General features: G+C 36.2%; 2 protein-coding genes across 2 annotated transcripts in view; one reads left to right on the forward strand and one right to left on the reverse strand.

Annotated features, from left to right (window-relative positions):
* nsfl1c (NSFL1 (p97) cofactor (p47)) overlaps positions 1-8875 on the forward strand; it is a 39925-nt gene extending 31050 nt beyond the window's left edge. Inside the window, exons 3-7 of the mRNA XM_052090862.1 lie at positions 4846-4941; positions 5035-5144; positions 6318-6455; positions 7589-7756; positions 7939-8875. Of these exons, the coding sequence (XP_051946822.1) occupies positions 4846-4941; positions 5035-5144; positions 6318-6455; positions 7589-7756; positions 7939-8101 (675 nt within the window). The 3' untranslated portion in view covers positions 8102-8875. The remainder of the gene's footprint in view (positions 1-4845; positions 4942-5034; positions 5145-6317; positions 6456-7588; positions 7757-7938) is intronic.
* Positions 8876-9061: 186 nt separating this feature from the next.
* On the reverse strand, positions 9062-13695 carry emp3b (epithelial membrane protein 3b). Its single transcript, XM_052091444.1, has 5 exons — positions 13599-13695; positions 10425-10517; positions 10234-10336; positions 9950-10090; positions 9062-9762 (listed from the first exon to the last, which is right to left on the reverse strand). The coding sequence occupies exons 2-5, from the start codon at positions 10500-10502 to the stop codon at positions 9587-9589; spliced, it is 498 nt and encodes a 165-aa protein (XP_051947404.1). The 5' UTR covers positions 10503-10517; positions 13599-13695; the 3' UTR covers positions 9062-9586.
* Positions 13696-14538: the final 843 nt, after the last annotated feature.

The raw sequence follows: 14538 nt of genomic DNA on the forward strand, positions 1-14538 counted from the left end.
AGTTTATGCACAAACAAATTGTGAACTGTACAGTTAATATATAAACTGTTGATGTAGTTTATTCAGGGATGTGATTTTTCAATATTTATCTGGAATTCTGTTTTTCCGGCCTAAAAATGTCACCCACGTAAATTGTGCATTTTCTTTAAGCACTTTTCACTCAAATGAGTGTAATTTAATCTTCCCTCGGATGGAGTTGCTGCTGCGTCATGCACATACTTTAGAGTTGAGTTTGCGCAAGACAGAGGCTGCAGATTTACAGCGTCAGCACTTTATTCAAGAAAGTCAGGTTTATTTAAATTAATCCAGAGAAATCAAAGCTTATTAAAGGATTAGTGCAACCAAAAATTTTAATTCTCTCATTATTCACTTACCCCGATGCCATCCCAGATGTGTATGCCTGTCTTTCTACACCAGAACACAATTGAAGATTTTTAGAAGAGAGAGCTCTGTCAGGTACTTCTAATAGAAATACAGGGGTGCCATCACTTTGAGATAAGTCACATTTAGGGAGCCTAAAAGTAATCCATGCAACTCCAATTGATCAACGAATGTGTTCTGAAGCTAATCAAGTCGGCGAGTTCACGCGAGAATTCGGAAGCGGCGCTTCTTTACAAAAGAAAAACGAACATCACGTGAGAGTTCGCCCATTTCAAACAGCATCATGGATGGAAGTGCCCATTTAAAGTTGAAAAGTTTTAATTATCGTCTAACATAAAACTAATGATTCACTTCAGAAGACAGGAGTCATGTTGGTTACTTTTATGCTGCCTAAATATGACACTTGGCCCATCAAAGTGCTGGCACCCATGTAATTCTATTATAAGAACATGACAGAGCTCTATCTTCTGAAATCTTAATTTGTGTTCTGCTGAAGAAAGACTGTCATACACATCAGGGATGGCATCAGGGTAAGTGAATAATGAGAGAATGTTCATTTCTGGGTGAAATGTCCCTTTATTGGTTGGATGTAAAATGTGTTTGAACAGTTGTTGACTGGATGTGATATTTGCTGTGAAAAAGCAAAATGTTACTTCACAAGTACTCTGTACTAGAGCCCAACCGATGAGAAAAATTCACAGATTACAGATATGGTGGCCGATATAGTTAATTTTTGAGCTGTAATTAAAACAGGCATTTTCTATGTGGATTGTGTACCGATTTTGCACCAATATGACAATGCTAAGGTACACGGAAGGCTAAAATTATCAAAGAATATTTTACATTATTATTATTATACATTGTCAACAAATTCTAGAAATGAACACTGAGAAAATAAAGAATAAATAAAAATACAATAAATAGCTTAAAAACATCAGTACTGTATGTTTAGTATCAGTCAATGGTCATTTAAATAAAGAATAAATAAAAGTACAAAGAATAAATAAAAGTACAAATAATAGCTAAATTATCATCAGTACAGTTTAGTATCAGTCAATGGCTGTCCATTTAAGTAAGAATAAATAAAAATAAAATAAATGGCTAAATAAACATCAGTACTGTTTAGTATCAGTCAAATGCTGACTATTTTAATAGTGCCAGTCAATTACGGGCAGGTTGTAAAACAAGAAGCATTTACACCTGTCGAATCAAGAGATAAACAGCGGCAGGGGTGTTACACAGTATTCTGTTATACAAGTTCAGGGGAAACTTTCAATGGTGGAAAACCAGACTTTTAAATATTGCATTTTATAAATGCAATGACTGGAATTGTTCGGTTGAAGGGGGGGTACCAAACTGAATCCTGAACAAAACAATTTGTTGAATACATGTTTACTCCTTCGCTTCCAAAAAGATGACAAGCTATGAAAGTAGCTACGTGGTTAGCTAGTTAGCTATAAACTCATTGTCACGGAGAGTAAAAGATGGACCAGCATTGCGTCTCACCAACTATGTAACAGCGTTGCATGAAATAAAAAATATATATGTCCAGTGCAAATGCACTTCAAAGAAGATCATAATAAGCATACAGTTTAATGTGGGCCGGTTGCTGCTTTGCTACAGCATTACTGTAGTATCCATATGGTAATTTCATTTTAGTAATAGTAAGCATAATATCTGTTTAACTTTGTGGTTTTATATGTTGCTTGTAATTACTAATTTTTAAAAGGTTAACAAAGCAGCCTAATAATTTTCTGCCTAGGCTTATAAATATATAAGAAAATTAAGTAACAATTTAAGTTACTAATTTTATCCAAATAATTCATAAAAAATAAATGTTTCATCAGGCGCATGTTTCCATTTTGCAAAAGGGTTTGTCTTTTCAAACCAATAAGTAATTGTGCAATATCATACCTCAATTTCAGTTTCAATGTAAGAAATTGTGCATCTTTCATGGATGTCACACTGATGTCTCAGAGGGCAAAGTGTGCCGTGTTTTAGATGGTTTCTCCTCAATATGTAATGAGGATGTGACTTTTCAGCGCAACATTGAATCTGATGATTGGACTATATTAAACTATATGCTGAATATAATGTATGATAATGTCTTATTTGACCAGTAAATTTATTCTATGGCAAACATTATTTTACTGTATAAGCACACACTACCATTAAAGTGTTTTTGTGAGAATATAAACGTAATCAAATGTAATTTGATTGTAAAATGTCTCCATGTGGACGAAAGGCCAACACTTAGAGAGAAGGTTACGTTTTCAAACTAAAATGTATTGGTGTTGATATGGCCACAGTATTTGTGTAATACATATTCTTTGCAAAGCACATTTTCCTTTTTATTTTATTATATTTTTTTTACCACATGCCTGGTTATTAAACAAATCTCATATGTTGATTTGGATGTTCTGTGGCCAACAATTCTCACCCAGTCACACTCTTGCTACCTGCAGGATTTACTTTTTAAAATGTAATCTTAAATAGCTTAAATAAATGACAAGAATTCTTAAATTTCATTTGCTGAGGTCTTAAATTTGGGGGCGTGAATAGAGAAGCTTAAAACAGCAGAATCTGCCAGAGTCAAAATCATCTCTCTCTCTCGTGTGCATCCGTCCTTTAGCAGCTGACGCTTGAGTTTAGTGTGAGTGTGTGCAGGGATGTGCATTCTTACTGAACTTATGATGTTACACATGTATAACCTTCATAAACCCAATAATCCGAAATGCAAATGGTGTTATTTTGCCTCTCTAACACTGTCACTCCTGCTTATAATCGACAAAGTGGTCAACGTTACAATTTGCAAGCACGTGAGGTTGGAGCGGTATTTTGATGCCTTTCAAATCGCTGCACTTCCTTATTTTACACTACCTTTGACAATAATTGTAAAGCTAACGGAACTACTCAGCTGCATAGTTATACCTGTTATAGCTCCATCTCGCTAGATTTAGGGCTGCCAACACAATTGACACTGTTCTCACGCTCTCACGCCACACGACCCTTTTCTCATCCAGTGATAACTTCACGGAGCAAAGAGGACACTCGCACGGACAGACAAGACAGAGCAGCCTGCATGATGCTGCGAGTTATTCAGACCAATCGGGGAAAGCAGCAGCAGCACAGTGTCTCTCCTCCTCTTTCATAATTGAATCTGTTGACATTTTCTGTACATCTTGTCAAATTTAAGCAGACATATTTAAGGTAACTGAGTTCAAATTTGAGATTTCACTCAAAAATGTAAATTGTCATCACTTTCATGCTGTTGCAAACCAGTATGACTTTCTTATTTCAGTGGATATCAAAAGGAGATATTAGGGAGTTTCAGTCACCATTCACTTACATTGAATGAAAAACAAGATGCAGTGACAGTGAATGGTGACTGAGATTAAACATTTGCTGAAAAACTCCTTTTTTGGTCCATGGCAGAGAAAAATTCATACAGACTTATGGGTGAGCAGTGATGACAGAAATTTCATTTTTAAATGAACTGCCCTTTAACTACCTGTTGAAGTATTTTTTTAAAGAAGGTATCTGCTAAGAAAACAAATATAAATGTTATTCAGCACATGCTAGACCTTATTCACAGCAGCGCAATCTTTGATTTTGAATGACAATGATAAACAAGGCTGTGATAATAGACGTACAGTCTCTTGAGATGTACTGCAGTTTACACTGTTTTTTGATCGTTCCGTACAAAACATTGAAAAAATATATTTTCAAGGACACTCGGTAGACAAAAAACTCCAGACAACATGAGTTGTGGAAAATCAGATTGGATATTGGATCTTTTTACAGATCCCTCACAGAGAACCCTCACAGCTTCGTTTCATTCCCATTAAAAATTAAACATGGCGCTATGGTGAATAAGGCCTCTTGTTTACAGAAATGTCAGCACATGTGCAGTGTGGTGGCAGAAAGCCCACTGACTATTGCATTAGATTTGACAGATTAGAGGATTAAATGAAAGTGACACAAAATCATCATAAATATTCTTAGCGATACAATTACTATAAAGAAATTAGATAATAACAAGCATGTAATCGTGTTCAAAATACATTTTTGCTGCAAAGTTGTGAGTTGAAATGATCTCAGCTCTGTTGATGATCTTGAAGCCACAGCAATCAACTAGAGCCCTAGAAATAATTTTTCAACAAAGTAATCTGATAAACGTTTACTTTTTACGCGTGGTTTTTGCCACCACTTCCATGTTTTGACATAAGATTTTTTTTCTGGTTTTGTATTTATCAGCTAATGAATTAATGTCTTTTTTTATTTTATTATTATTTATTTATTTATTGCAATAGCAGTCTTACATTTTTCTTTCATTTGGCTTTAAAAAGTCTTAAATTTAATTCCTTCTAACCTGCAGATACCCTATACCTGAGACTTCATAATTCTAACATCTTTTTCTGACTTTGCTCACTTTTTTTTTTTCTCTGTCCACTTATGTTATAGCCTTTTGGGGGGGGTGGCTATCGATTGGGTGCAGCACCAGAAGAGGAGTCTGCTTATGTGTCTGGAGAGAGGAGACAGCCCAGTAGTTCACAAAATGTGAGTCAAATTGCCTGTGACTGCAGAAGTTATTGCTACATAGAGAGAGGTTGTGGGAATCTTTTTAAGACGTGATTTCTGCTGTGCTAATAGGTAAACGTGGTGCTGAAACTCTGGAAGACTGGTTTTAGCCTTGATGATGGGGAGCTTAGGAACTACAGTGATCCTGGAAATGCCCTCTTCCTGGAGGCTATCCGCAGAGGGTGAGCTTCATTTATTGATTAACCCTCATATTCTGATTAAGTAGGGCTGCTTTCTTGGATGTTTGCAGTAAATTAACTGCACAGTACAGGTTTAACTTTTATTTTATTTTTTATAGAAATTATAAAAAAAATTCTACCCTAAATTATAAACAATAAAAAAAAATAAGATCTTATTTTCATAAATATTTAGCATTTTCAGTATTCATTTGCAAATGAAAATTAGCAAATGTATGTAACTTCACTAAAGTAAACATGAAGAAAATATGAGAATGTGTTCCTCTAATTATGGCAGATTGCTGCTATGTGGCGAAAAAATAAAAATAACATTATTTGAAAATCATGTTAAGACAGTTATATCACCCCTTCATTCCTTTTTTTGTTTTTCTGCATTGTGGCTGATTTATATTGTATTTGACCAAAAAAAAATGTTTTATTGAATCAAGTCCAATTTTTTTTGTGTGTTCATATGGCAAGTGGAGAAAAAGTCTTGTACTGCTCAGATAAACGAAACAATTTCTATTACATCGGGAAAATAGTTTTTGGTGAAAAATGACCAAACGGAATAGGAAGGTTAACCAGATGACATTTGGCCATTATGAGATTATCAGGATTGGCTGTGTACTGTCTGCTTAGCAGTTAACCAAAGTTGTAGTCCCCCCCCGCCCCCTCATGCTGTTGTTTCCCCTCATGTCGGTTCCAAATTCAGCCATAAACCTTGTCGGTGTGAAAGGAAAACATTGATTATGAATTTCAAGTTAATATAAGTGTTAAATTTAAGCAATTTACACCACTTTTGATCTCATTAAACTATATTGAAGGTATTGTAAGTGATTTTAGCTGTTTGAGAATTTCCACAAACGGAGCTGTAGGATTAACCACCAGTATTTCACTGCAACTTCAGTACTATGTGAAAGCTCAAAATGATTGACAGGCAGAAAGCATCATTTTCAGCGGTCAGTGGACACTTTTTTCTTTTTTTTTTTTTTGCTGTTTACAGAGTCTAGAGCTGTCACAGAGGCTGGTGAGATATATCAGTACACTGATTTCATTAATATCTTTCAGGGAGTTGTACAATTTTTTTGCATACTTTTCCACGAAAGAATAGCTTACAGCACCTTTATTTTTAATATTTTTCACAAACTCCCTCTTGCTGTCTTTCTCTGGATCTTTCAGGGAGATTCCTCTGGAATTGAGACAGCGTTCCCGGGGTGGTCAGGTAAATCTGGACATGGAGGACCATCGGGATGAAGATTTCTCCAAACCCAAATCAGCGTTCAGAGCTTTTACTGGAGAAGGACAGAAACTCGGCAGGTTGGAAAGCGGACTCATTTCCCTTCATCTATTACAGGCAGCCATTTCTAATTTTAACACACTCAATACATGCACGTTATAATCGAGCTACATCGGATTTTTGTATAGTCGAGGTACAGCATTCATCTGCTGTCTAAGTATACGTGATACAGTGCGTTATCGGATATTTAAAGGAAGAGCGTCAGCCAATGAAGTGTTAAATACACATCGCACAATGTCGAGGCCTCAGATTAATGTGTATACACACCTGGCGGAGTCAAGCTAGAATTGCATTACCTAGGTCTGTTAAAACTAATTTATACAATGGAAGAAGTTTTAAAATTAGTTTTGTTGTAAATCATATTTTTTCAAAAGTGTACTACTGCACAATTTATGGGACAGAGGCTTCAAAATGATATATTTTTAATGATAGTAACCCAGGTTACTACGCTGGCACACACAATTTTAGATATGATTAGTTTTAACCTATCATTAACTTTTTTCACTTAGCTGAGTTCTTCCTGGTCAAGAGATGTGCATAAAATAGAGAAATATCACTAAACAAACACCTTGACAGTACAACAACTTCCCTGCATTTCATCGTCATTTCAGCTGATTTAAAAGAAGCCGGTTCACAAGTATAACTTAGCATTTGGTCGGACTTCGCAAAAATCAAACTTTACGAATTTAGTATAGGCAAATTATTGTTTTAGTAAGACTTAGTAAGATCTTTTAAATTGCTTTCAAACGTACTGACTGTGTGTTCTTGGAAGACTTATTGACTAGATTTATCTATCTACAACCTCGTCACCTTTGTGTAATTTGATATTCGCTTTTTTGCTCAAGTTTGAGATACTCTTCAGTGCAAAGATATGATAAATATGCTGTTTAGAAAGCAATGATGATTTTTTTTCTGAGGAACACAAACAATTATATTTTGATGGAGTCATTATATAAATGTATCAATACAATGCAAGTAAATGGGGTCTAAACTATTAAGCTCCCAAAAGCTCCACATTATTTTTTTTTTTTTTTTTATTGGCCAGATTTATGGTTACATTGTTGCTCTAACTATTCCTCCTCCATTGGGATCTGATGTACATCACACTTATGAATGTGGCTGGTACAAGTTAACTTCCTCTGCCCTCCCTCAGTGCAACGCCAGAGCTGGTGTCACTCCAGAGAAGCCCGCAGGACCAGGCTGCCAGTGAAGCTCAGGCTACTGCTTCCATCAGTTTGGACAGCTCTCAACCTGTCACCAGCATCCAGATCAGACTGGCCGATGGAGGCCGACTGGTGCAGAAATTCAACCATACTCACAGGTAAAAAAATGAAAGTTAAAATACAGTGAAAGCCTACACTTGCCACAGACCTACCCACCAATGTATCCTTTTATTTCTATGAGTCACACCCAGAAATGTACAGAAAAGATCTAAATGAGTCAGGTAGTATGTAATATGCCTTTATATATCTTTATGACTTGCTTGTTCCCTCTCATTCATAGGATTTTGGATGTGCGTCAGTTTGTTGCAAGTGCTCGACCCGCTTTAGCTGCTGCAGAGTTCGTTCTCATGACAACCTTTCCCAACAAAGAGCTGATGGACGAGAGTCAAACGCTGAAGGATGCCAACCTGTTGAATGCCGTCATTGTCCAGCAGCTAAAGTGACAGTGCTTTCTATTGGCCTGGCTCTATAAAAGCACTCTTGAGTTTTCCTTGCCTCTGAGTTGGAGATACCAGGACTAAAAGGACTTCTAATTACTTAATTTTGTTTCCTTTAGTGATGTGTATTTCCTCTGTGACAGTTTTGGGGGCAGTGGGTAGTTCTGGTTAAACGTAATGAGATGAGAGGAAAGCAATCACACTGTGATATAGATAAAAGGAAGGAGAAAGGATTGAAGTGGAGATCAAACAAATTTGACAGTTTTAGAATAACGATGAAATTCAAACAAATTCAGATTGAAATAAAGAGCTTTTTGAAGAGTTTTGACAATTTTACCTCGGTGACTATCTTGCAGATAACTGCTGCTTCTCATTTGGTGTTTTTGATCTCCCCATTTCTTTCCTCTCTGTTTATTCCCTCTCAACATTACTCAGAACAAAAGCAGCCTTATATTTTAGCCCCTTGCAGTGATACTGACCTCAAATTTCAAGAATAACCTCAATTGTCAATGAAAAATAAGGTTTCAACTAGATTTGTTTGGCTGGCACATTATATTGAGATTTATTTTTGTTTTTTCCTGATTATACAATAGTTATAAACAAAGTTATTAGTTGGTTGGTTAACTGCCAATTTCAGTTTTGGAAGCCTCTGCTGGTTAACTTATCAGTGGCTATCTTGTATTCTATGCAGCAACTGACTATAAAACTGGACTCACTGCGTGATTGTGTAAACCTGCTATTAAACCCCTCTGTCTGGCATTGGAGAGCACTTTTTTTCCCCCAAGAGTACTTCATTTTAACACTTTGGCCAGTGTGTCAGTGTATCAGATATAACTTCTGATACGTAGCAGCAATTTATGTCTTCTAAGTCCATAGACCTTTGCTTGTCAGGAATCTGTTTGTTTTTAAAGTTGTGTTTGTCGTAAGATCATGCCAGACAGCGTGATGGAAGCTATTAGTACAGAAACCGGAGTCATGAGTTTGTCATGCACTCCCAAGGTCTGCAAAGTAGGCCCTCCTCCATTCATTCCACTGTCTGTCGTAGCTGCATCTTCCATTGCATCTAGCACAGGTACAGTAATGAAAACATCTTTGGGATCAGACACTAATGACTAAAAGTCAATTTTATTTATAAAAATACATCTTAATACATTTTCATATTGATGTAATGTATTTAGGTATCTCTTCAGTACAAAACAACATGAAGTTATATGCCTCCTTTTATTAAATTACAAGTAATTCATGTAATCCAATATATTAGTCATGGTTGCCCTTTAAGAGTTAACAACATTTTTGTTGATCTTTGCCAAGATTTGTGTTGTTTATATTTCAGCAGTGTGTTTATAGCTATTTACAGTCTAAATAAGTGAAAAGTAAATGTCTTATTTGTAATATGGAGCTATCATAAAGTATATAATCACTCACTGGAGTGCATCAACAGCAAACATTCTTTGCATGGCTTGTCTTTTTTATGGATTGGAAAAGTCATAGCTATTCCCTTTTGCGCAAATGGATGTACATAATTCCACTGCACAGAAGCAAAGGTACACAAGCCCATGCCAGGAAAAAGCAGTAACCAAAGTGTCCAGAGCTTAACTCCCTGGAGTCCTGAAGGATTTCTTTATTGTGCATAGTGTAAATGAGTGTGGCAGTAAAGGTGTTGAGGCCTGGGAGAGAACACAGAAAAGGTAATTTACAGTTAAAAATGTGTTTTAAGAAGGGTTTAATTCAATTTCAGAGCAACTAAAATTAAATAGATAAAAGCTTCAGCAAAGCCAACGTTGCTGGAACACTCATGCTGAAGTGTTACTGAAGCACTCTTGAGTGAAAATAATTTTTTAAGTTTAGTCTGACCTGCAAACACCTGGCAGACACCAGTGAGGTAGAAGAGTCCTCCTTTAGACATGGTGAAGAGTTGCCCCAGGAATATCAGGAATGAAATGGAGGAGAAGACCACAGACAGGACCATCAGTACCTGGACTGCTTGAAGCCACTCTGGTGGAAAAATGTATGAAGACTATTCACCTTTACATTGAAGCACTGCTTAATGGTGTATAAGCATTTAGTGTCCATTATGTTACCAAATTCATAGCAGGAGCCAAAAATTGAAAGTGCTCAAAATCAAAACATTGTTCTACCAGTCTCTTCTGATGTTGCACAGAACCATGCTTCTGTTTCATTGTCGAATCGACAGTTGAACCACAGGTCTGAGTTCTCTGAGCCGTACCAAACCCACCAGGACTGAAAGAGAAGGATGCGAGCATTTATTCAGAGTCAAATATGAGTCTGGGAACCTTTTGTTCAATGATTTCAGAAATAATTAGCTGACTTTTTCCATGGTAGCGATGAAGAGAATGGCCAGTGTGATGAGATGGAGCAGAGTGACAAACGTCAGAAGGAATGCCATGGTGATGGACAGCACCTGTCGGCCCATGAGACAACAACATCTGAAACTTTGAGCTTTTTGTATCATCAAAATCGGGATATATAATGTTTAACTTTTGTCATATTTAAAATAATTTCTATAATAAATCATTATAATAATAATAATAAACTATACATTTAAACCTTGTTTGATGTTTACTGAACTGTTCAAGATACACCGACAGGTACATTATTGTAAGATTACCTTTAGGATTCTGTAAGCACATGAGGTTTAACAAATCTGCTTTTGCCAAAATTAAGAGAGGAAACTTTAGATCAAACAAAAGCACAACTCAAATAAACCATAACTGATTACATAACATAACTGACACTTGTCCTATGCAGGGTCACGGGTAGTGCTGGAGCCTAGCTGTCTTGTGTCAAAGGCATGGGAAGCACCCTGGACAGGTGGCCAGTCCATCACAGGGCAAATGCAAACATTCCCACTCAATTTACGGTCTCCAATTAATTAACCTGCACATTTTTGGACTTGCGGGGGAACCATGGAGCAGCTGGAGGAAACCCAAATGAACACAGGTAGAACATGCAAACCCCACACAGAAAGGCCCAGTTGAGCCAGGGCTCAAACCAATGACCTTCTTGCTGTGAGGTAACAGTGTAAACTTCACTTTAACTCAACATGCCCAAAGACAACAGGGTCCAATTTGACCAAATGGGACACTGAACACGCTAATGGTGACATCAAACGAAGAAAAAAATTAACTATTTGCAACAAAACAACATAATACTACAAAAGAGCTAAAACCTTTATAAATCCTTAGTCTAAATTCTTAAAATCAACTATTTTAATGTCCTCATAACTTTACATAGACCAAAGAAACATAATTAAATAATTAAAGCACAAAACATCATGGGTATTTCCCATAATAAAAAATAAATTACACAAATTATTGCGTTATTAACATTTAAAATCTTAAATCTATGGATTTTTATGATAAATAATTTCAATAAACGTAAATATTTGAGTAATGAGCCCGAAACCTGACATTTGAACTAATACTTACTTGCAATAACTTGATATTTCCAGCAATGACAACTGTACAATAGGGTTAGGGTTTAATGTAAGGGTTGGAGTAAGGTTAACAGTGTAACTACAGATGTAAGTACAATGCAACAACACATTTGTACATAATAACTACATTGTATTAAATGCTTAAATACATAGTAATTAAAGACACCTAATATAAAGTTGGTCCAAAAATACTAAGTAAACTAACTCATAGCTGAGAAATGAAGGTACTCTTTCAGACTTTATGTCTGGCTGTGGTTTTCCTCAGGTCAATAGCAGTGGTGAAGAACGGCCTTATTAAAAGTCATTTGTGTGTACAGTATCCACAATCTTCAAAAATTCTCAGAGGCTTTTTATATAGATTCCAAAAAGAAGAAGAAAAATGCTTGTTTGTCAAGCCATCCCATTATTCTCTGATGCAGTTTTTGTTTGATCCATGTGACACAATCTATCTCTTTTTAACAAGTTTAAAATATTCAAGCTCATTGTGCTGCTGGTAGAGGCAGTTCTTCTTCTGAATGGCTGACTCATTGGTGCAGTGAAAACAACCTGGAGCTGAACATGCTCAAAACGAACACCCCAACATTGACCCCCTCTCACCATTCTAAACAGTCACTCAGGATCTTTGGCACTACCATCTCAAAGGACCTGAAGTGGAGACCCACATTGACTCCATTGTGAAAAAGGCCCAGCAGAGGTTGAACTTCCTTCACCAGCTGAGGAAGTTCAACCTGCCACAGGTGCTGCTGACACAATTCTACTCAGCAGTCATTGAGTCTATCCGCTGCACTTCAATAACTGTCTGGTTTGATTCAGCTACGAAATCAGACATCAGAAGACAAAAGACAGTTCGGACTGCTGAGAGGATTATTGGTTGCCCCCTACCCTCCCTTCAAGAACTATACACTTCCAGAGTGAGGAAAAAGACTTGAAGAATCACTCTGGACCCCACTCACCCTGCCCACTACCTTTCTGAACTGTTGCCTTCTGGCCGACGCTTCAGATCTCTGAGCACCAGAACCGTCAGACACAGGAACAGTTTTTTCCCTTGAACAGATCCATCTCATGAACAGATAAAATTGCCCCGTTGAGCAACAATTATGTGCAATACACAGTTTATCCTTTTTATATTTAACCAACACACCTCTTCTGCCATTACTTTCCCTTGCACTGTATAATAACAGATTTGTATTTATATATTATACATACATTTTTAAATGTATTCCACTACAGATTATAGTACATGCTGTAAAATGTCATTTGTAACATATTTCGTTAGATTACTCAAGGTCAGTAACGTATTCTAAATACTTTGGATTACTTCTTCAGCACTGCAGATTTTTTCACTTGTTTTGACTATAAAAAGTCTGCCAGTACAGAAAGACAAAATACATGTTAAAAATACCTTCTCTGAAAAACCTAAATATCTTATGTAGTGCTGCTTCTAAAACAAGAAATATGAAATTGATCTTGTTTTAAGGATTTTTGGATATTTTTACAGGAAAACAATAAAAAAATTATTATCATAAATACGATTTTTGCCTAATGTCTTACTAGGTCTTACTAGAAAAAAGAAATTATGATCCAACGTGAATTTTTTTATATAAAATAAATTAGGGCTGTCAATCGATTACAATTTTTAATAGAATTAATCAATTGATCAAAATAGCATAGTCCTACAACTTGGTAACAAAACACTGTAAAATGTTTCACTGTTGATTCAGCATTTATTTTTATTTTGTGCTATTATTATTTTTCCTTTTGGAATTTTTTTCTAGCAAATGGGATTCACTATAGTGAAAATGCTTCTTCACGAGGCAATGAAGAATTGTAAACTCTTATAATTTAATGCACCCGGGCCAAATGAAAATGATACTAATAACATCACGTCTTACGCTTAAATAACGAAATCCTGTTTTATTTATTACTAAGGATTTGTTCTTATAAAGTTTACTTCCTGTTAAACAACCGATTAAAAAGTATTGAAATTATTGATACAAAATGTGACAAACCACGCTTTAAAATCAAAACAAATAAAGATAATCTCACCAGATGCGTGCAATGTATTCACTGTGTCAATGCCTCTCCAAGTCTATCTGCGATGCTTCTCCTCTCTTTTCAACAACTGCAGTAAATTGGAAGAGGTGGGTTTTTTGTTGGGTTAACTCCAGATACGCCTATTTCCTTTTGGTTGAATGATATATCCATTGCTGTCCTGTTGTCCTGCACACCCTCCAATCTGATCCTCCTTGTTTTCAGGAAACGCATGAGCATGGGCACACGTCTCCTTCAGTCGTTTATCATCTCAGAGGGTGTGCGCTGACTTCATATCAACTCCAATCTCCTTTTGATGATGTAGATTATGCGAGTGGCGTCTTACATAAAGGGTGTTTCATTCATCCTCGCCCAAGAGATGAAGTTATGGTCATTAAACAGGAAAGGGAAAAGTCACCTCAATGGGGAAACTTCAGGAACCTCGATGTTTATTTGGCAACAGTAAAATGTCAGTGAAGTCACTGAACATAATATTTGGAAATACATATTCAGATTTTCTATACCCTTTGGGTAGTTGCATAACATGTCCATCAGCTTTTAAGATTTTAGGTTTAAATGTATGTGAATGTAGTGTAATGAAATTGGGGGATTGATTGGGGGTTGATGTGTGATTAACAGTGGGGATGTTTTCGGTTGCTCGAAACCATAAGGGTTTCTGAGGTGGAGCTGCTATTTCTCCAAGCAGCGGTTACGCTCCAAGTGCAAGTGTTTCCTGATTTCTGGGAGCTGGATGGGAAAGAGCACAGACGCCGTCGAAAGTGCTTTTATAAAATTTTAAGATACACATTTCTGCCTTTAAACCCACCAAAAATTGGCCCCATTCAATTCCATTGTAAGTGTCTCACTGTAATCTCGATTTTTTTTTCTTTTTTATTATTTATTTATAAATAATTTTTTAAAATATTTTTAAAGAAAAGGACGAACGAGTCTAAAT

Source organism: Xyrauchen texanus, chromosome 25 (assembly GCF_025860055.1).
Source record: "Xyrauchen texanus isolate HMW12.3.18 chromosome 25, RBS_HiC_50CHRs, whole genome shotgun sequence".
NCBI classification, from domain to species: domain Eukaryota; kingdom Metazoa; phylum Chordata; class Actinopteri; order Cypriniformes; family Catostomidae; genus Xyrauchen; species Xyrauchen texanus.

Coding starts and splice junctions, on each gene's coding strand:
- emp3b (XM_052091444.1), bottom strand. CDS start 10,502: ATGGCATTCCTTCTGACGTTTGTCACTCTGCTCCATCTCATCACACTG. Junction 10,337..10,424: donor TCATCGCTACCATGGAAAAA/GTCAGCTAATTA, acceptor CTTCTCTTTCAG/TCCTGGTGGGTTTGGTACGG. Junction 9,763..9,949: donor TGTCTGCCAGGTGTTTGCAG/GTCAGACTAAAC, acceptor GTTCTCTCCCAG/GCCTCAACACCTTTACTGCC.